This window comes from Maylandia zebra, linkage group LG20 (assembly GCF_041146795.1).
Source record: "Maylandia zebra isolate NMK-2024a linkage group LG20, Mzebra_GT3a, whole genome shotgun sequence".
Taxonomy (NCBI): Eukaryota; Metazoa; Chordata; class Actinopteri; order Cichliformes; family Cichlidae; genus Maylandia; species Maylandia zebra.
The window spans coordinates 28,711,577-28,735,141 of NC_135186.1; the positions used below are offsets into that span (position 1 = coordinate 28,711,577).

Here is a 23,565-nt window from a genome sequence, read left to right on the forward strand (position 1 = left end):
TGAAAGCAAGGAGAAGACAGGAGCTTGGCATGTCATGGGAGGGTTTTTTTTGTATCCAAGGCTTATAGCAATGTAACTACAGGATGCGTTAAGGTTGGTTAAGTATTCCTTTTTTTTTTTTCTTTTTTTTTTCCGCCTGTCCCATTTGGTTCTTTAGCCATCAGAATTGTTGTCTGAAGACCAACAAGGATACCCAATGGATTTACTTTGCCAAATGGATCATCGTGGCATTGCCGTATTGGTCCATTTGGTCGATCTTTGTTTTTATTATTTATTATATTTTATTTTCAGATGTTACAGACGGGACAGACATGAGTGAGAGATAGGAAAGGGAGGAAGGAAAGGAAAAACAGAAGGGGAGAGGGACAGTGAGAAAGGGGGGGAGAAAAAAAATAAAAATCTCCTGGATCACCTGTTGAGAGAAGAATAGAAAACAAGCAAAAAAAGACAAAAAAAACAAAAAACAAAGCAACATACTTTTTTTTTTTTTTTTTTTTTTGGCCTGTCCCGTTTGGCTCTTTTGCCATCAGAATTGTTGTCTAAAGGCAAAGAAAGATGCCCAACGGATTTACTTTACCAAACTGACCATCCCAGCCTTGCCGTAATGGTCCATTTGATTCACCTTTTATTGTTTATTTTATTTTCACTTAATGAATACGGGACAGACTTGACTGGGGGAAAGAAGGGGAGAAAGAAAGAGGGAAAGAGAAACAGCTGAGAAGAGGGACGGGGGAGAAGGGCAAAAGACAAAAACCAACAGAACGGGCAGAGAAAAAAAAATGCATATATCGATCACCTGGATCACCTGCTGAGAAAGAAAAAAGAAAGCAAGCAGAAGAGAACAAGAGTAATAGAATAAACAACATCACAATGATATATGGGAATATGACAGTAAATACTAAATGTTAAACATTATTGTGCAGCACATAAGATCAACAGAACACAGTGTGCTTTGAGGTAGGAGCCAAAAAGGGTGTAGTTTGTGGGTGTGATCACCCGTGTGTACACCTGTGAGCATGGACGCGCTTGTTTTTTGTTTTTTTAAAAGGTTCCTTCATGTAATAATCTGCTAGAGGGTGTGGGGGGGCCACAGCCAAACAAAGCAACATACTAAACACAACACCATCGCATTAATCTAGCTAAGTGTAAACAGCAGTAAATACTAAATATTCAATGTTGTTGTGCAGCACGCAGGACAGATGTGCTTCGAAGTAGCAGCCAAGAAAGGTGTAATTTGGGTCTACGAGCAGTGAACACCCGTGTGCATACCTGTGTGGATCAGCGCGCTTGTATTCCAAAGGTTTCTCCATGTAACGATGGTTAAGTATTCCTTATTAAAGGCTTTGAATCACAGCGGGAATGATACCTTCATCGTGACGAATTCTCACGGTAAATTTTCTGTTTCAGTTTTAAGGTTTCTGCAATAGGACAATACTTTAAAAGGTTTTACTTGATCCAGCACCCTTTCCAACCTTGCTTTTATTTCCAAAATTTCCAGAAGAGTTGTTAAACAGCACTAACACTGATCATAATTCTCCCATATGACATTCTTTTCACTGGCTCTGTTAAATCCAGAATTGAATTTAAAAATTTTCTCTTCCTACATAAGATCTTGAATCATCAGGATCCATCACATCTTGAAGACCTCGTATTATCTCAATAGAGCTCTTTGATCTCAGACTACATGTGTCATGAAACGGCTGTGTGCAGGCAGGAGAAGGACCCAAACGCAAAATCTCGGAAACAGGACTCAAAAACCAGCTTTATTTGCTGAATGCAAAAACAAGGCAAGTTTATTTATATAACACAATTCAACAGCAAGGTGATTCAAAGTGCTTTACAGAGACATTAAAAAACAGAAACAATTAAAAAGCATGATTTAAAAAGAAAAAGAAAAAAAGGGAACAATAGATAAAATCAGTAGTTAAAATTTTAAGTTTTGAAATGTAAGCTTAAAAGTAAAACAGTGCGGATTTGGTGCTTTATTCAAATACAGCTGAGAATAGGTGAGTCTTCAACCTGGATTTAAATAAACTGAGTGTTTCAGCTGATCTGAGGCTTTCTGGGAGTTTGTTCCAGATATAAGGAGCATAAAAGCTGAATGCAGCTTCTCCGTGTCTGGTTCTGACTCTGGGAACTGATAATAAAAACGGATCCAGATGACCTGAGGGATCTGGAAGGTTCATACTGGGTCAGGAGGTCACTGATGTATTTTGGTCCTAAACCATTCAGAGCTTTATAGACCAGCATCAGAACTTTAAAGTGTAAACAAGACAAAACTATACTGGGAAAATACTAATGATAACATGAAACACAGGGAGAGGAACACAGCCATGGAACTGAGGGAGATGCATAAATACACAGAAAGATAAGGGATGTGGGAACACACGGGGACACAAGAACTCACAATTAAATAAACAGATACACTGAGGGAGACAGAGGGAAAAGAAACAACGGGGGGATCTAATAAACAAAACTTAACAGAACACCCTATGCAACATAGAATTAACCTTTAAAACAAGAAGTGAGCTTAAACAAAAATGGCAAAAAAACACAGGAAAACTCAAAACACTGGGTCAAAGTACCCAGGACCATGACATACAGTAGTACTGGCCCACATACAAAAACTTAAGCTGTCTTTGAATTGAAAAAATATGCTCAGAATGTGTTTCAAGACATGCCTTAACTGTTGTCAGTGTCATCCAATAGATTGTATTGTACATTAAAGATGGATGCAGCCACCATCATATTCACCCCTGGTTTTGGCAGTCTGAATGTTAGCCTTTTGGTAAATGCTATGTTCTGTTTTTGGAGTAAGCAGTGACCATATTCGGATGAGAGTTATGCAAGCTTCATTAGAAAGCTGCATCCATAAATTATATAAGTGCAAAGCACAGACACAGATATCTGCAAGTCAGTGCAAATTAAGAGGAGAATAAAATACAAAAATTCACTGACCAGAATTACAAAGAACGCCTGGTACAACGGGCCATGTTATTTTGGTGGCCTTTTAAAATGGTACTAACATAAGCCAAGTTTTATCTCTACAGCACTGAGAAGGTGATGATCGTGTGTATTACTGATATAAACAAGAGTGTGGTGCCTTTAATCCAAATAATATGCTCCAGCTTTTGCAATCAGTCGTGTCAAACCCACCTCTAAGATCTAACAATACGAGCAAAAAGAGGACAAGTCGATCATCTAACACTATGAGAAGGTTGTCTGACCAGAGCTTTAGGGCTGGCTTAAAATCTTTAAACATGCCATTCTGATGCAAACAATTGGAGAAGTGGTTTCTTGTCACATAACAGCTTTCTTAAAGACTTTCAAGACAAAGAGGTTGGATTATCTCTGCACAGCAACATTAAAACCCTGTATGATGTACCCTTTAAGGAAAGCTACCTTCTGCATTTCCAAATTTCAGTTTTTATTTCTGGACTGTACCGAAGTAGCTTTGCATAACTCGTCGTTCAAACTCTTCTACATATATCTTATACTTCATGCATCCCCTTCAGTTAATTTACTGACTAAAACAAGGAATTTAGCTCCACTCCTCCTCCCTTGAAACATTTCTTCTGATTGGACGCCCCTCCCTATTACTAGATTTTAATAGCAGGTGGCCAGATGACTGGATTAATGACATCTCCTCTCATTAACACCATACAAAGAAGAAAGCTGTCTAAGGAGGATATGTAGCAGGGATTACTCGTTTCTATGCTTAACATTTTTAATATGAGCATCCACAGTTATAGCATCCACAGTTATAGTATTATACTATATATGTCAGAGAATAAGGCCCTCTTTAATCTACCCCAGGTGTCACATGGTGGGAAGTAAGTACAACTTGGACATGCCAGCAGTACATCACATTTTTTTAATAAAAAGAAGGGGTTTGAATTTGCATTTGCAGCACTTTCATACACTTCCTCTTCCCATCTAGTCATTCAAACATAAAGATGTGAAAATGGATTTTCCGTGTGCTGTTTACTTCACCGTTTGATGTGAATGTGACCAAAAATATTTTTAAACAAGTGTGAATTATAAGCACCTACAGACTTTTGCTTTTGAGCTTTCTCTTTCTCTATCTGTTCCCTTTAGGGGTCGCAAATCGGATCATTCATCTCCATCTCATCCTGTCTCGAGCCTCTTCTTCTGTCACGCCAACCCTCTACATGTCCTAACGTTTACTTTTTCAGTGTGCATTTTAATGCATAGTTTTAGACAACAGGGAAACGTTTGCTTTTTTTCACAAAAATTGCAGTGACTTTGTGAAGGCACTGTTTGTCTGCTTTTGTGATTAAAGGCTTTTTTGGATGTCATATTGATCTTAATATTTTGCATCTCATTTCGGTTATTTCACAGTTACTTTGCATAACGACGATAGGTCATTATCATTATACAGGAGCAGCAACTACAGTTGCAGCTCCCGATGTTTGGCAATAAAATGCTCAGAGACATTTCTGGTGAAAACAAGGAGCCAAACCCACCTGGCCTCACTAGCACTCTATTTATGATTCCATCCTCATCTTCCAGAACTCTCGGTGAACTTTCCCTAACTTCCCTCGCAGGTTTTGGCTACGGGGACTTCTAAAGGGAAAATATACATTAAAAAAACAAGCAAACAGCTGTTTTGATAATGTCAGGTGATCGTGCTGACTGTTAATGACTAGCATCTGTTCACAAACCTTCATTGACCTTTTGATGTTCTCCTCTAAACCACTCCTTCCACTAAAGCGTGAACAGTCTCCATGCGCTCCTCTCTCCATCATCACCCCCGGGGTAGTTTCTGCTCCCTCGGAATAAAAGCAACGACGCGATTGGATAGAGTGCCCGGCTCGTCGCTACTCCACATCCTCGTAATTATTTTGACGTCACGACGCTCGTCCAGCTCGTGACGCATTCCAGCTCTTCCTTCTGGGCGTCTTCCTCCCCTGGGCTGTTCCGGATGAGACGCCTCCCTCCCCCCGCCCCTCTGATCCTCTTATCAGCGAGTAAGCGGCCAAGATGGATGTTGTAAACCAGGTAAGGCTTTGATGGGGAAATCATCTATTTCATTATTGTTTCGTGTGGTAACGATTGTTTCATTTATTAATACTCGTTTCATTTTGTCGCCCGTTTTAATGGCGATATTTTATTCTAAATGTAGACATCGAATGCGTTTTGGAGTCCTTGGACTCGAAATGTGAATTTGGGAATTAATCTTTAAAATGCAGTTTTATAGGGACACGAAAGGGTCCAATCCAATGAGAGATTTCTCCACAGCTGATGCTGCAGTGTGTGTTTTAAAGTGGCCCGCTGAGTTTCCAAAAATGAGTAGGATGTCCAGAGATTTCTGCAGCAATGACATTTAGCTACGGAAGGAGACGATGATACCTATTATCTCAGGGGATTCACCTAATTGATTTAGTTTGCCCACGTCTCAATTAGCCCGCTGTTGCCACGATAACAAACGACAACCTGATTAATTTCCAAGGCCCTCGCTGTATTCGTATAACCGCAGTAGGCCAAAGAGGAGCACAGGCTCCTGCATCTCTCTTTCGCTGGTCCCGAACAGCTCATCTCTCAGACTGCTGAATGGTTTGTGTCAAAGCCATCAAGTCTTCCCGGGGAGACGAGCGGATATCAGGCTGTCAGGCTCCTCTGAGCAGGAATTTTGTCAGTACCTGCGTCATCTGCTTAATATGGATGTTTGGCTTTGTGCAGAAACAATGAGGATAAAAGTGGCCCCGCAGCCTGTGAGAAAATCATCACTGCTGCTTATTCCGGTGCGGCCATTTATTGATGCACACGGGGACACACCGCCTTCTTTGCTTTGTCGCATTCACCTGCACGCCAGCCCCTCTTTTGCCTCGATCGTCAATTAAAAAACGGGATTTCCTCATAAATAAGTCAAAGAATTGCTGAGGAGTGTGCAGCACGGGAGCCGAGCGGCAGACCGCTAATCAGCTTTGTGTAATTGTAAAGCTGCAGGAGCAGCTCTGTGCCTCATTCTTACACATACAGATACACCACAGCCTTTGAAGTCTATACTACAAATTACTACACTACATCACCTCATAAGTCCACAAAGATGTGAGCTCTGGCAGGTGACTCACTGTATTCACTGCCAGATTGTTGCCGTAGTATAACAAACACCTGCAGGTGCCAGGAGCAGGCCAGGCTTGTGGGCAATGAGACTGAAGTAATGAGGTTTGTGTTTTTAATCAGCCTCATCGTGCCTGCTCGACTGAGAGGCACAGAGTTCATAAAACTAGAGTAAAGTCCAAAACGTGATGTTTTTAAAATTAAGTGCTTCTTTCTGCTGTTTTTGTCTTGACAGCTGGTGGCCCAAGGGCAGTTCACGATAATCAAACAACCTCTGGGATTTATAAAAGCTCTACAATGGGTAAGTTTTCTGTTGTTACACATTTATTGGTGGCAGTGATCATGATATACAGCACCAACGAGGGAATATTTTAATACAAATTGTAATAAAATCATATTACAAAAGAAGAAATCCTGAAGCTTTTCTATGGTTTTGTGTGATACATAATGCCTGCATGTCCCTTGATGCCATATTTGTGACCTTCTGTCACACAGAGGCCATAAAGCTGCATGGTACATTATGATGGCTATGCATGTCGAGTCTTGGGGAAAAGACTCAGAGGTCAGACGTTTTTTAATTGTATTTTCTTTTATTATTGTTCCTGAAACATGAACCAAGCCACTTTAATGACTGAAATCACCAAAAGGAGTTCAATTGATACATCTCTGTAAGTTGAACTGTTTTCATGGTCATTTAGGCATTAACTATCTGCATTACTGAGTACCTCTTGCTACTGTTAGCCATAATTCAGTGAATTGTTTGGCAATATACTGATTAGGAGTGGAAGACTGCAACAAAACCAAGGCCTACATGGAGGTCTGACTTTTTTTTTAAATGATTTCTCCTAAAACTTATCCTAAGGCCTCTTAGTTACTGAATTGCACATGATTAAGTAATGCATTGAGACTCCAAATTGAAACTGTGGAGTCTCATGTTTCTTTATGGTTATGGTAATACTTGCCCCAGCAGCCCTGAGTGGGAGATACCAGCAGGCTGTATTACATCACTCTGTAGTAACACTGTGTCAATTCACTGAGGAATATAATGACAATTTGTTAAATCCATCTCAGAGGATGTGCCCTCATGCTAGTGCAATTTAGTACCCATTTTTTATGTGCAGCCTGTTCCAACCAAGCTACTCATTCATTAATTCATCGATGCAGGGAGAAAACCCGAGGATTGCAAGGATTTGCCTTTATTTGTTTATGCTGGTGGAATATGGGACACCTCACACGCTGTGTTGTACTCACAAATAGCCAGACATCTTTTTAGATTTTCTTTGTAGTTCCATCAGGTGCTCAACCCTTCAAGTCAGCTTTTAGGCAGAAAATGTTGCATCATGGCAACAGTTTCCCTCTTAACTGGAAATGTTTTTAGCTCACACAGTCACAGACATTCTCTCGTTATGTGTTGTTTTTCACAGTGTTTGTCCTCCATCATCATCAGCAGCATAGTGAAGAGGCTGCAGGGTGGAGAGTGGTGCAGCTACATTGCATTTTTCGCTTTCTTTCTGTTTTCCTTTGTGTCCACAGCTGGGGGGCATTTCAGTGACGGAAACAGAGGCACTACTTATGGTTATGCTACTAACTGACCGTGGCCGCATCTGGTTTGCTGTCATAATTGTAGCAGACTGCGATCTCGAAAGTGACTAAAATATTCTCTGCAATAATAATCAGATTGACATGTTTGTAATATAATAATAATACAATAATTACTATAGTCATTTAAAAAAGCATGCTTTTCCTTTTGACATATATTAAGGTATCTAGAAGCAATAATTAAACCTTGGGTTGCTGATAGTCATAGCACCTATTCATCATTGCATTTATGAATATCCTGAACTGAAAACTTACTTCACTTGTATATTTGTTTCATTTAGGGTTTGTTTTGTTTTGGTCAATAACTTGACCAATCAGTTAGCAGTGATTGCAGATGCCACTTTTACAGCTGAAATGACCAAGTAATATTATTTATTGCCACAGTTATAATGTAGTAACTGATGGTTTTTAATTATTTTTATTAAGTTGATGTATCTCTGTAGGTCGAGCTGTTTTCATCATCACTTAGGGCAGTAACTACCTGCCTTAAGGAGTAAATCTTGCTACTGTTAGCCACAATTCACTGAATTATGTTGCAATATACTGATTAGAAGTGGAAGATTGCATTGCACACACTCTCTCTCTCTCTCTCTCTCTCTCTCTCTCTCTCTCTCACACACACACACACACACACACACACACACACACACACACACCACTTTCCATTATCCTTACCACACCAATTCCTGCAACAACAACAAAAAATGCAAAGGAAGAAAATCAATAAATTAATGTTAGGGAACATTTAATGATTAAAAATATCACAACAGCACATCTAAAAATAGGACTTAGCTCACAAATGACCCAAAGGTTATGTAGCTCTAATGTTTCAATTCCTCCTACATAATGAAATGTCAGAATGCATTTTTGGGAGGGTGCAGGGCGTGCCCCTCCTTGGATGGGTGCAGTAATCCCTGGCCTGTCCTCTGCTCCTCAGCCTGAGAGCACAGCTAAAACAACCCAGATGAGAACGCGTGTGCCAGAGCAGTGCTGAAAGAGTTCCACATTGTAATGGGCTCTGCAGATATGCTAGAGAATAGTCAGAGCCGTGAGTGTGCTGCATGACTCTGAAGTCCTTCCCTGGAGCTGTGTGAGTGTGCCAGCACCTCATCACTGCCTCCCTGGGTCAGTGCGAGCCAACCACCAATCAGTAGCCCGCTCAGGAGGCCAAGGCCCATGAATAATCTGTCAGTGGGCCTGCGTGCCTCAGCGTCAGGGCTAGAGGAGGAGCTCCTGGATCTACTCCTCTTTGTGGATTAATATGGGCATGCCTAACCAGTAACACCGTGTTTTTTAGGAGAGGGGATAGAGGATCCACCCATGAGAAGTATTTTTCCAGATTCTAGTGGAGGTTTTGCTGGAAACAGAAATCAGGAAGATGTATATTTGTATAGCCGAACGAAACATTTTTTTGTGCTTTTATAGAGCACAGTTCATGCATCAATGAAATAGCAGCAGTTTACCAGCTGTGTACATATCAGTATTCCCATTTTTGAACTGGAGAGATGAGAGTAGTTAGAAATGGACAGTCCTGTATATGGGTTGAGGATTTGTGGTCATGCAGAAGCAAGTGAGCACTATTCTTGTTGCATGAGTGACATTAAAACAGCATACTGTATGTGTGACTAATGTGGATTTGCCCACCTCACCCCATCCTCTCTCTCTCCCTGTCTCTGGGGAATAGTGCTGACACAGCCTAGATTTGATGGATGTTAGAAGACATTGAGTTCCAGAATACAGCTGATGTAGAGCTGAACCCCAGGAACTGTTCTCAGCTGCTACATGAAGCCACTGCGATGTTGAATTTAATCTGTATTCAGATTTCTGCTCTGACTCATTCTCAGCAGGCTTATAAAGGCTGTGGGAACATGAAGTAACAGCCTTTTTCACTTTGGCATGGTCTCTAATGTGTAATAAAGGCTGTTGATTTTGTTGTAGCTCGGGGCGGGGGGGGGGGGGGGGGGGGTTGCTGTGCAGACACTCTTGGTGGTTATTACTCCAGGGCCTCTGGTGGAGGCTTAGACAGCTTGTGTTTATTTTGCTTTTGGTGTGTATTTTTTCTACACATATATGGGTCAGTTTATAGATTGCATACTAAATGACAAGTTTTGACACGTTAAAGATGCCTTTGCTTTCGTTAGAACTAGGATAGTCCCAAAACTACAACATCTACATGCTCTGTTATTTACAATTGCTACTTCTATCCATGTCTGGATCAATAATTTCGGAGATGGAGGCAAACCTAAGTCAGACAGGGAGTGTGAGAACAGCAGATCATTTGTGTCTGAGTGTGAAGAATTGTATATCTTCTGCTGACAACCATTCAGCATACCAGGAGGGGTAGAAACCAGCCTCTGCCTCCTCGCTGTGTGATGCTGCCAGCAGTGTTACCATGGCACCTAGCACTCAGTGTGCCACCATCTCTTTACTCAGTCTGGCTGTCCCGCTCCTTCCTCTCCACAACGCCTCCCTCTACTCATTTATCACCATAAAAGTGCAGTGCTTAATTGTCCAAAGGCGCCTTCCATTTAGATTCTATTTGCTGACCACAGATTTTTATCCAAGCTCTAAAATGATCACAGGAATGTTTCCACAAAAAGTTTACAGTCCTGGGAGACAAGAAACTGACTATCCCCTGACTTTTCCTTCAGTGCTGGTACTTTGCTTTATATATATTGATGGGAATGCAATCTGCATTATTTCTAATGGCCAGCAGGGGACGACTCCTGTCATTGTGGAAAGAAGACCAGTTATATGGAAGTGTTTAATGTGTGTCCATAAGGCATAAACAGCAGCTCCAGTTCAATAACTGGAATTAACCGAGCTGAGGCAGACAAGTACAGGCCCAGGTATCTCAAAGCAGCCACATCCCTAACTTTAAACTTTAATAAAATCGTAATAGACTAACCATGTGACATAGGCTGGACAGTGAAGGATCACATGAAAAAGGCCATAGTCATAGGCCTAGAGACAGTGATGATCTGGCAACCACAGAATGTAAGAGAATAATGTGTAATCCCCAACCAGTTGCTGAGTGGTTTGGTTAACATCAATGTCTGTGAAATCGATTACTAAAGCCCAGCCACACAGGCCTATAGACCAGTCAGTGACACCCCTGTTAAAAATGTGTATTCCTCCACCTGTGTATGTATATCTATGTAAGCATCACTACATACACAGGAGAACGTAAGGCATCAACTAACACTTAATAAGAGGTTGATGGTAATTTATGCAGTTCCTTTGGTTGCTTGCAGATTACAGTGGTCGCCTGGGTTTGCATGGAGTTAACCAACTTGTCTGCAAACACTCACCAGCTACTCTTCAAGCAGTAGTGAAACTGTTAGAAGGGCAACATAAACCAGAAATGGATAACATTTGGCTTCAAACTAAGGTAGACTTTTTGAAGGGTCAGCAGGCTGGCTGCGGTAATGAGGCACAACCTTTGCACACTACACGCAACAGTGGCAATCTGCTAAGGATCAAGTAACTGGTGGAGCACCATTAAACCTCTTTATAACTTATTTCAGCTAGCAACTGCTAGCAATTTGTGGGAACCACTCGCCAACCAGTTGGAGAATATGTATTTTTCACTCCCAACTGTTAGCTGTCTCATAGGCGATTTTCTGGCCTTACCTTCACCTGTGTGTGTAACGATGCTTTGATCATCAAGATCTGTTATCAGATCAAAATTCATAAGTTGTTCGCCATCATGTGAGAAACATATAGCATATAGCACTACAACAGGGGTTTCAAACATTAGGCCCATAACCCAGCAATTCACTTTTGATCAGCGTACTCTCAAATCCAGTCCGTGCAAAACCAGTGATGATCTGATAACAGGCATGCCAAAATTTACATAAAAACTGTCCGACAGCACGTCTGCACTGGCTGTTTTGAAAGATCTTGGTGATCAAAGCAACATTAGCAACAGGCGAATTTAAGGCATCAACTAACACATAACATTTTATGCTGACTGTATGGAAGCAGAGCATTTAAAAAGTGGTATTACCCATTGCTGATACTTCAAAAAGTATTTTTCAGGATCCACCTGGAAACATCTCATTGTGCTATCAATATCAAGCTGTTACCTAAATAAATATTAGTCTCTGCTCTGTTGCCAAGAAAGAAATAAAAAGCACCTAAGACTCTTATCATGAGTACTGTATGAGCACCTTCCTGACTTTAATAATCTGCTATGCTTTGTTGTTTTTAAGGACTCTGTAAAAAACAAACAAACTATGAATTCTTGCATATGTTAATATACTGTATTAATATTTAGCTACATCATCATGTTGCACCACATCAAAATCGGGCTCGTTACATATTTTATGTTTAAAGGTGTGTTTTCATTTGATCTGTAAGAACAACACACAGCTGAGGCACCAAATAGTCTCCATACTGAGCTCACTCAAGAAATTTTAACCTCTAATTGTTTTGAAAATAATGAACAGTTAATAGTAACAGCATGGGTGGTACACATTTATAGCATAACACTGCAGGCTGTGTTAAGGATTGTGCTTACACTGCAGTTACTGCCCAGGTTGTAGATATTGATTAATTGCACAGTTACTTCAGCATTTGATTCTGTTATGCTGTTGGTTTGGAGTTTAAACAAATATAACACCCCTATTTATTATTGATATAAATGGTGATTTGCTCAGTGTTAAGGATTAATTGCTTGCCCATGAAGAACATAACACGGATGGACAGATTTTCTCACTTTTAGGGTGCATTTAGATCTCTCAAACATTCTGGGTTAGATCTGGTCAATTTCCAAAGCTCCAACTGGATTTTTGCACCAGAGCTACACTGCAGATGGCAAATGGTTTTTTTTTTCTTTGCTTTAAATTTAATAGAGAGAGAGAAAGAGAGATGACTGTGTTGCTTACGAGTGCTCTTGTCTCTCCTTTCACACATAATGCCGCCTCTTTCACATCTACAGTCATTTGCATCGATTATTAAAACCTGTTAATAAGCCTTTGGGCTTTGGCAGAGGACACTTAAACTTAAACACAGCCCTAAAGGAACAGGGAAGAACAAAATTAAAACAATAGGGCTCAATTTAGTCACTCACTCTGTGCAAATCCAACAAACAAGCCTCCGTACTCACATTAGCTGAAAGATTACTGTAATTAGTTTAGTGTGTTTATGCCTTCTGCACGTAGGTCATACTATGAGGCTAGAGGAAGTGACGTGAGCTGGTGTGTGTGCATATGCACTCACGTGTGGGGGTGTGCCAGTGTGTGTATGTATGCATGTGTTGTGACTGACTGTACAGTAGCTGGAAGCTGAGTATTTGGTAACAGATGGTGGAGCACCTCCGTCAGATTAATAGCTGGATATTCTATCCAATCGGATCTGGTCTGCAGAGTAGGGAGGGTGTGGTAAAAATAGTCCGACTTGTCTAATCTGCTGTTTGTGTGTGTGTGAAGAGCGAGAGGCTGCAAGTTTATCTCCACTCATATTTGTCTGTGCTGTTTATGTGACTGCAGGTAAGAGGTGAAAAATAAGACTGAGCTAAGTGCACCTACAGTAATAATGAGGCACCCTGTAAACGAATGCACAATCACACATGCACACACATAAACAACAGTACAAAACCAATTTAAATGTACCGTGGGCAACAGGTGCAGTCAGTGCTCTGTAACCTGCTGATAATGCTGTATTTATTTGCACTCTGTGGGAATTTATTAGCACCTCGCTCTGATTGGTTGATCTTGATAAGTCTGCTTGAAACTGCAAAGGTTGGGAAGCATAGTCATGGTTGTCTAGAATGTGTCAATGATCACATGGATGGGGTTTTAAATTCAGTACATATTTTATTAAGGCATGCATGTATTTATTTTTATTCATTCATTGTAATCATGCAAACAAGTAAACAAATAAACAACAAGAAAACTCCTAACACAAAAAATTCTGCTCCTCATATGTAACATAAAGAAGTCCACATTCTCAAAGAAACAAACATGGTTGTCCAACTTTATCCTCTAATATGTATTTTATACTTTGTGGGGAAGCCAGAATTCAAACAATGTTTGTTCCTTTTTAGTGTAACTCTTACCTTCTGGATACAAATCAAGTAATTTGGCGTATTCCTGCTCCTTCTCCCACAGATCTTTGCAATCTTCGCTTTCTCGACATGTGGAAGTTACTCTGGCATGTTCAAGATGAGTGTGGAGTGCAGCAACCGCTCGGAAAGTGATCTAGGCATAGAAGTAGAGTTTGAATATCCATTCAGGTATGGATTATATCATCACATAACTGAACTTTTAACATTTAATTGAACTTACAGTTTGACAGCCTTCTACATTAGATTAAGTTTAACAGCATTCATAAATAAATAAATATGTCCTTTTGGGGGGGCAATTTTTGTCACGAAAGACTTATTTTTATTTTAGATATGCTTGTTGTTCTGTAGCAAAGAAGCTCAGAGAAGTTTACTATTTTAGAAGCTCTAGCTAACTGAACAAATTCTGCTTGTTGCAGTAATAAACTGTACATAAAGAAAAGTATGCAGTTTCTGCTTTTGAAAAATAAACCTAATGTGGAAGTCCCTTAAATCTGCCTTCTGTGTAATGGCCAGCAGGAGAAGACTCCTCTGGTTGCATAAAAGTCTCTGAGAATTCAATTCACCCAGTTTTGAATAAATTAAAATTCAGCTACAGCATGTTTCAGATTTACAACTTTAGAATCATCTGCTGTATTTTTGCAGCTCTTACACCTTCTCATCTGTGTCTATCCCTTTTTTTGTGTTCCTGCCCCCAGGCTCCATCAGGTTTACTTTGATGCACCCACTTGTAAGGGAGGAGACAAGGAGCGTCTGTTCCTGGTCGGGGACTACTCCTCTTCAGCCGAGTTCTTCGTCACCATTGGTGTCTTTTCCTTCCTCTACTCTATGGCAGCGCTCGCTGTATACTGTTTCATCTTAGAGAAGTACCGTGAAAACAATAAAGGGGCCCAGATTGTGAGTTTGTTACCTTGAAGCACATAAAAAGTACATCTTGTCTTAAATGTAATACTTCTCAATTAATGATAGGAAAAAACAATAACCTTGTGTTGCTGATTTCCAGGATTTTGTTGTGACGGCGGTATTTGCCTTCATGTGGCTGGTATCTTCTTGTGCTTGGGCTAAAGGCCTCTCAGATGTGAAAACAGCCACTGATCCAGAGCGGGTCATCACTCTCATCCAAGCCTGTGAAGAACGAGAAAATAAGTGCCGTGAGATCCATGACCCCAAGGTCTCCGGCCTCAACACCTCTGTGGTAGGCTTAAAATGCTTCTGTTAGCGACACAATGTAAAGAGATGATACTAGAATAACGATAAGAACAAACGTTTGTCTCTTTTTTCCTCCACAGGCTTTTGGTTTCATCAACCTTATCCTGTGGATTGGAAACCTCTGGTTTGTCTTCAAAGAGACCGGTTGGAAGGCCGCTTTTGCTGGAACGTATGTCCCATCACAGGAGAAGCAGCCCGCCCCAGATTCCTATGCCCAGGAAGGCTACGGACAGCAGGACCCCTATGCCGGCTCCCAGGGAGGTTACCAGCCCGATTACGGCCAGCAGGGAGGCTACAATGAGGATGGAGGTTATAACCAGGGCTATGACCAGCAGCCTACCTCTTACTCTAATCAGATGTGAGCCTGTCCTGAAACACTACAGCTGCAGAATGGTGAGTGCAAATATGAGTAGAAAATCTGTCCAGTTTTTCTACTCACATTTTTTTTCTACTCGTGTTGTTAGAATGACATAGATATCCATTATTCAATGTGATATTATATTTTAAGCACAAATAAAGGGTTGAATGCACAAATGCTTTCTATGGTCCACTTTTTGAGTCTTTTTTCACATTGCCTCTTGGCTAAAATGACAAGTACTATGAAAATGACATGGAGAAGTTTCCTGGAGCGCATTAGATTTCATCAGTAATGTTAAGATTTTCTGAAATCCAGCATGCAACTGCTTCAGAGAGCGACCTTAAACTTGTATTTTCTCTAATGGTTACAAAACAAACGTTATGAGAGAATGATCCAACACTTCCTTCATCTATGACCTCAGAAAAACACACATCCTGGTATATTTATGGTTTTCAAGTCTTACAACACAATGTTTATTTTGTAAATGACTGTCATAGTTTGAGTAAAACAGAAAGTAAATCAGGGTGTGCTTTAGGGTGTGGGCTTACTGTGAGTGCCCAATGTACTCAGTCTCTCTGGGAGGGGGGGGGGGGGGGGGTGCAAGATGGTGGCAGTCAAACTGCTTGAGGCAAGATTTCAAAACAAGAATCTACAAATCTATGGGTGGCATCACAGTGAATAAATCCATAAATCCATCTTTTATAGATCACACTTATTTTTTGGAAAACATAAAAGTGCTTAAAATAAAAAGTTATGCTGGCTTATTAATAACTAAAGTAAAATAAAACAATTTAATTAAATTCAGTTTTATTTACGCAGCACCAAATCACAACAACAGACCCTACAATAATGAGCAAATTCATGGGCGACAGTTGGAAGAAAAAACTCCCTTTTAACAGGAAGAAACCTCCGGCAGAACCAGGCTCAGGGAGGGGCGGCCATCTGCCACTACCGGGTGGGCCAAGAGAAGTAAGACAGGACAAAAGACATGCTGTGGAGGAGAGACAGAGATTAATAACACATATGATTCAATGCAGAAAGGTGTATAAACATGTAGAGAGTGAGAAAAATGACTAAGGAAGAAATACTCCATGCATCATGGGAGTCCCCCAGCAGGCTACACCTATTGCAGCATAACTAAGGGAGGATTCAGGATCACCTGATCCAGCCCTAACTATATGCTTTAGCTCAAAGGAAAGTTTTAAGCCTAATCTTAAAAGTAGAGACAGTGTCCATCTCCCGAATCCAAACTGAAAGCTGGTTCCACAGAGGAGGGGCCTGAAAGTTGAAGGCTCTGTCTCCCATTTTACTTTTAAATACTCTAGAAACAACAAGTAAGTCTATAGTCAGTTTATATGTATCTGTTTACAATGTATCCACTTGTAATAGCCTAATAACCTGAGAAAGGTGAAGTTTGAAGATGTCCTCTTTTTTGTATTTTCGTCATCTGCTCGATATCTTATGCAGCAGGTGATAAAAAGAAAAGTTTGAACTTTCATTGTTAATTAAATAGTTAGTTAGCTACAGCACAAACAGAAGTATTCTTACCCTCTCAACTCCATTTTGAAAGGAGAAAACAAAAACATCCACAACTAATGTTCTCACAGGCTTCAAAGAGATCAGGCCTATTGTGACTCCAAGGTAAAATCTGGAGGATGAAGGTCAAGGCTTTATAATTAAGAGTATGCCAGATTCAGTCGGTATCTTTCGACATTTACTGAAACAGCATTATTGTTAATGTTCAGTAGTGAAGGTTGCAGGAGAAAGATCTAGTCATTCGATAAGGACCAATTGTGTACAAACATCTGACTTGCAAAGGAGCTTTTGAGCCAGCTACAGTACATACATTTACCAGCTCTCTTTGGCCTTTGAGTTCCACTACCCTCCAGAGGTCTTATAACTATGGTGAGAGAGCTTTTTGCTCCAAGGCTGTAGACTACACTGACAGCTAAAACTGCACTTAGTATTAAAAGATGTGAAATGTCTGCCACACAGAGCACTTAGAAACGTGGTTTAGAGTACTCAGAAGCCATTGCCTTGTATTCTTGGATTTAAAACCTGCACTTTGGCTCATCTTCTTCAATGATTTGTTTTCCCTGTTTGGTCAAAAATGTTTTAAAGTCCCAAAAATATACTCATCAATGTACTCAAACAATCGCAAAATAATTTGCTTAAATTTGAGCAGCAAGTTCAGCAGGTAAACAAGAATGTCACTTTTGCTATTGACCAATCAAATTTCAGCAAATAGAGAAAGTTACTCCACAGTTAAAAAGGATGTAACCTCAATATATTTTAGACAGATTTTCTGGCGCTTTGATTTGCAAACCGAATGCTATACTTAGATCAAAAGAGCAAAGTATTGTTTCATATCAATCATACTATATTTTTCATTAAGTCAATATCCATCCATTCATTTTCTTAACTACTTCATAACATTAGAGGTAGAGTCCACAGGACATGTCACCAGTTTAGCACAGAAAGTGAATTTCCTTTAACCACACATTCATTTTCTTAACTACCTTTCACCTATCTATGCATTCCTCGTGTATGTTAAGATGCCAGAGTACCCAGAGGGAACCCACAAAAGCACAGGAAGAACACAGGACACTACTCTGCCAGCTGATTTCTTTTATCCATCCATTCGCATCCACTTATCCTTTTCAGGGCCACGGGGGGTGCTGGAGCCTATCCCAGCTGTCATATGGCGAGAGGCGGGGTACACCCTGGACAGGTCGCCAGGCTAACACATAGAGACACAGACGAACATTCACTCTCACATACATGTATTCATTCCCATAGGCAATTTAGATTAATCAATTAACCTATCCCCACTAACTGCATGTCTTTGGACTGTTAGTGGGGGATAGGTTAATTGATTAAACATGGGGGAATACATGCAACCTCCACACAGAAATGATGGAATTGAACTCAGGACCTTCTTGCTGTGCGGCAACAGTGCTAACCACCGTGCCACCGTTCTGCCCTAATTTATTTGAATTAATTATAATTCAGCTGAAAAAAATTAATTAAATAACAGATACATGTGAAGTAAAAAGAAAAAAGTGCCACAACCTTGCAGAGGATGGATTTAGACTTTTACAGAGAGGCAAAGGTAAAGGAAAGTGGAGGCGTAAAAACAACAGCTACTGCATTCACACACATATGAACTTGAGTGGCTTCCCACTCTTAATCCATATGGTTTACTATGATGGTGGCCCACGCTGTGTAGCTATAACAGCTTCAATTCTTCTGGGAAAGCTTTCCACGAGGTTTAGGAGTGTGTTTATGGGAAGTTTTGATCATTTTTCTAGAAATACATTTGTGATGTCAGACACTACGTCGAATGAGAAGGCCTGGCTCGCATTCTCTGCTCTAATTCATCCCAAAGGTGTTTTATGAGGCCGAGATTAGGACTCTGTGCAGGCCAGTCAAGTTCTTTCACACCAAACCCGATCATCCATGTCTTTATGGACCTTGCTTTGTGCACTTGTGCAGTCAGACAAGTAGCATTCTCCTGGCAACCACCAAACCCAGACGCGTCCATTTGATTACCCCACAGAGAAGCGTGAGAAGTCACCGCAGACAACACGTCTCCACTGCTCTAGAGTCTAGTGGCAGCATTTTTTACATGGCTACATCCGATGTTTTGCATTGCACTCGGTGATGTAAGGCTTGGATGCAGCTGCTCAGCCAGGGAAACTGATTCCATGAAGCTCTCTATACACTGTTCTGATGGTTACATGAAGTTTGGAGGTCTGTAGCTCTGCAGAAAGTTAGCGACCTCTTCACAATATGCGCCTCAGCAGCCATTGAGCCCACTTTGTGATTTTACGTGGCCTACCACTTTGTGCCTGAGTTACTGTTACTGTTGTTCCAAATTGGTTTTTTTTGTTATAATCCCACTAACAATATATACCAGATGCTCTTCTTGACACAACCCCAAAGGGATTTGTGTCTCCTCCTGGAATTGAACTGGAAGGCTGCCACACAGCATCACTACAAAATAGAAAGATGCACAGTGAGTTCATAAAGACGATCTTGGTTTATTTATTCATAGAAGCAAAAAAACATGATTTCAATTTGAGTAATTGCCCAGCTCCTTATCCTATAGTGAAATATACATCACATCATACTGTCATTTCTTGGTGTTACTGTGAATAAATAGTATCATTGTAAGCGTTTAAAAAGCCATGATTTGTTGAGTTAGTTGTATGTATGTGTAATTTATCCAATGATGTGTTTGCTGTTTATTTAACATTTTCTTTCCCTCTCGTCTTTGCTTGTCTCCTTTGCCCAGGTTGACCTTGTGATTTTGGAGTGTGGCTCTCCACCGACCACCACTTTCATTTCCACACTCCTCTGTTTGTCTGTTTGTGTATCTGTGAGTTGACAGGCGGAGGGAGGGAGGCCTGGAGGGGAGACACCAGTGGGGCTGGGGGAGGAGATCATCACTGTGGGTCGGGGTGGGAAGGAAAAAAAAGAGGGAAAATGGATCTTTGCTGTAACATGATGTTTATTCTCGTGTTGTATTTACTGTAGAAGACAACAGAGGATTGTCTGTTTGGTTATACGAGAAAAACTTGAATACAAATACCAAAACATTCGTTGATGAACATTTATGAGAAATCTTGTAATGGAAAAGACATTTACGGAAAAAGAAAAAAAAAAACACATTGTAGTAACATTTAACTTGGGAGAATGTATTTGTCTGTGCTGTGTAAATATCAACATACTGATATATATGATTATATGTACACAGTTGAATAATTGTGCACTCCATATTAGTTGTTATACAACAAATGTTGAGCACAGAGTTATTCAATTGCATTTACTTTGGTTCTGTTTAGGAGCTCACATAGTTTAGCCTTTGCCCTTAAGTTTCCATGAACTATTAATACCAACATCATCTTCTTATTTTCTCATCTCAGAATCTGGGCATTTTTTTATGTTCGCATTATGACTTTTTTTCTAATGTATTTGATCAGCATTATAGGCAAGATTTAAGAATTAGGGTTGATGTGATGGTAAATATTGAAAGCAAATACACACATATATATGAAATGAGCTAAGAAAGTGAGACGTAGTGAGATGTGAACAGCAGTGGTAACAGTGAGTTGCTTCAACTTTATGTCCATTAAAATATATTTTTCCCATCAAATTTCACCGTCAAGAGAGGATGAATTCTTGTGACGCTCTGAATATTTTAAATCCTGACATCTAAAATAAAAAGTGCATAGGGAGAAGAAAATGGCAATTGTGGCAGTGAGCAGCTGCCTTAGCAACGTGTGTGTGTTTATTCGTTGGTTTTATGTAAGGGCATCAAACTCATTTTGTCAATGAACCACATCCTGTTTTCAGTCGCCTTTTATGTGGTCCTGAAAGTTGTAAGACAGAGTTATATAGTTTTTTAAATGGTGTTTCTATCACACTGTAATCAGTGGCATACATACATTAACATTAACTGTAGAGAAATGAGAATAAAGTGTATAAAATTTTAAAGACCTCGCTCATGCCATGGAATAACCACGTAATATTATGAAGCATTTTAAACAATATGTCTTCATATATAATCCGTCTGCATCTTCAGTCGTTCTTAAGCTCTTCTCTTTCTGGTGGCGAACCAGTTTACTGCATGCATCCTACTTCCTATATCTCAAAGCATCCTTAAACATATTCCAGAGGCTGAGGCTCACGGCTGCAGGAAAGCATTAGGCTACACAGTAAATGTCGTGGTACGTTCAATCCATCGTAGAGGTTACTGCACACGACACAAACTGAACAGCAGCTCTGCTATATTCTACTCAAAGCACAAAGTAAGTGTTGCAATAATTATTTATTTCCAGATATCAACACACTTTTTGATTGCCAGTCCTCCGACTGGACATTCTAGATCGTCTTTGCCGAATGGTAGGAGATGCGTCTCGATTGGTAGTTTTGCTTCCACCAGCTTCGTCACAATAAATTGTTCATCTTCAGTATACTGGTCCATTGTACAGCCTCGTATTCATCCAGATGTTTTTTTGTTTTGTTTTTTGAAAAAAAGTGAACACAAATACATAGATAAATATATAAATTCAGGGTTCTTTGATTCAGGCAGTGTAGAAGCACCTTGCTTTATCTCCTCCTCTAGTCTCCCACCTCGGTTGTTTCTCTCTTTCTTTCTCTTTCACTGTAGCTCTTATAAATATGCTGAAATGAAATATACTCTGTTGTTAGTGGTGAATGATGTCTTGTGATACTCTCTAAGCCTTTGGATAGTGCTGTGTTTATTGTGTATGATGTATTCCTATTAGTATTTATGATAATGATAAGTCAGAGAAAAAACAAAATAACCGAGACGCTCCAGAATTCTGCTGTATTCTTATTATATGGGATCCATGTGAAACGAAATGAAATAAAATTGAAATTATTCTGTTGAAGGTTAAAAGGTGTTTTTCTGTTCATATGTGGTTTGTGTGCTTTCAAATTGTTAATATAATTTACATGAGAACATAAAAAGTGACATGCCACTGAAAATGTTCTGAAGTTTCAAGATGGACAAACAGAGAAAGCTTGATCTATTTTAACGCCTGTACAGTTTCATATGGCTTCTAAAATGCTAATCATGCTCAGGTAGATGGCTCTATAGATGGCATATGTTTCTTGAAATAGGCCTACATTAAGCACAGTCATACTAACCTGGAAACTTGCACAAATTAGAAAGGCTGAAGTCTGAATACCAGGAGTATAATACAAAATGCAGTGTACAAATGACAGAAGTGAAAACTGATCTTTAAGTTCATTTTTTTTTATTTCCTTTTATTGTTTGGCGATGATGTAAGTGTAAACTACAGGTAATCTTTTGAATTTTGCACAAAACACAGCATTTTTTTAACTACATGATAAAAGCATAAAGGAATACAATTACACGTTAAAACTCAAAGTAACACTCCCCTTGTTTACGGTAACCTCTGCACACACAGAGATAAAAGCATCTTGGATTGGCGCACAGATCTTATCAGCTTGCCTGTGGTCATAACAAAAAAAAATGTTAAACTTCTTCCTTTCCGTTTAAAATGACTCATGCCTTATGCAGTCTTCAAAGATATCATTAGCTTGTGAAATATTTTAGGGTGTTGAAAGTATAGAGGCTATACAGTGTTTGTGAGTGCTGGAAAGCATATTTTTATATTCCAGCTGAAATGTACAGAAGATAAACTTTCTGTGAGAAAGCCAGCAAGCATTTTAAGCATTTGAGGGCTTTTTATGTCATGGTTACCTTTGAAAATTAAAGCTAATTTAGGTATACTTTTCAAAATATTCAGGATGACAGAAAAAGTGAGCAGTGCTGGAATTCAACAGACAAAAACTTTTCTTTACCTTTAAGAGCTAACGTTGTTTGCAACTTTTCAGATAAGTAAAAGAAATGCCCAAAATAGCATTTTCATCCCTTTTGCCCCCATATCATAATTTGAGACAACATCCTACATTAATACTGAAAGTAAACAGTTCGACACTTCTTTTCTTTATCTGGTGTATTCATAAAGAAAGAAGGGGACGTATAATCATCTAGGTAATGTCCAAAGAGTTCGATTTGGGGTGGGAGTATGATCGACCCACAGTGACACCCCTCAACAAATGACTTAAATTCCCACTGCCCACTGGATAAGAACATGGACATTGTAGTGGTGGAAGTAACTTGGAGTGGAGTGTTTTACTGAAGTGTTTAATTTTACTCTATTTTGTTGCTTTTTAATAGTGCAACATACTCTGAATGCAAATATTGTACTTTATGCCACACACTATATATTTTGATAATGTTGCACAGTAATAAAAATCATCTCCAGGTGCAACTTAAATACTTCCTTTTTGTTGCTCCTTTATTTCCTAATGGATCACTACTTTCCACTTTCCACTAACCACAAAACAAGTTTTCCCATTTCTCATAATACCATCTGCATCATATGGAAGCCCGTTTCCGCCACTAAATAAAAACAAAACAGCTAGTATCCATAACTCGAAATTTCGAGAAATATAACTCAAAATTTCGAGTTACTTTTCTCAAAATTTCGAGTTAGCTCTGCCAATCAAAAATATACGTGAATGAGGTCGCTTTCTTGTTACCCGGAAGCATATGGCGCAGAGGAACGCGCATTCAAAAACGGATCCCAACAAATTGGCGCTTGCTAGATTTCTACAAGGCGTTCAACTCCTTAGAGCATGAGTTTATTTTTACTGCTTTAAATAAATTTGGGTTTGGTCAGTCCTT

The 23,565-nt window shown here is 39.8% G+C and overlaps 1 protein-coding gene across 1 annotated transcript; it reads left to right on the forward strand.

Annotated features, from left to right (window-relative positions):
* The first annotated feature begins 4,913 nt into the window (after positions 1–4,913).
* Positions 4,914–21,736, forward strand: sypb (synaptophysin b). Its single transcript, XM_004546378.3, has 7 exons — positions 4,914–5,022; positions 6,320–6,385; positions 13,797–13,921; positions 14,449–14,647; positions 14,754–14,945; positions 15,040–15,352; positions 19,615–21,736. The coding sequence occupies exons 1-6, from the start codon at positions 5,005–5,007 to the stop codon at positions 15,319–15,321; spliced, it is 882 nt and encodes a 293-aa protein (XP_004546435.2). The 5' UTR covers positions 4,914–5,004; the 3' UTR covers positions 15,322–15,352; positions 19,615–21,736.
* Positions 21,737–23,565: the final 1,829 nt, after the last annotated feature.

Excerpts from the sequence above, each read along its gene's own strand:
- sypb (XM_004546378.3), top strand. Across the intron at positions 14,648-14,753 it reads ACAATAAAGGGGCCCAGATT|GATTTTGTTGTGACGGCGGT; the intron begins GTGAGTTTGTTA and ends GCTGATTTCCAG. Across the intron at positions 14,946-15,039 it reads CCGGCCTCAACACCTCTGTG|GCTTTTGGTTTCATCAACCT; the intron begins GTAGGCTTAAAA and ends TTTCCTCCACAG.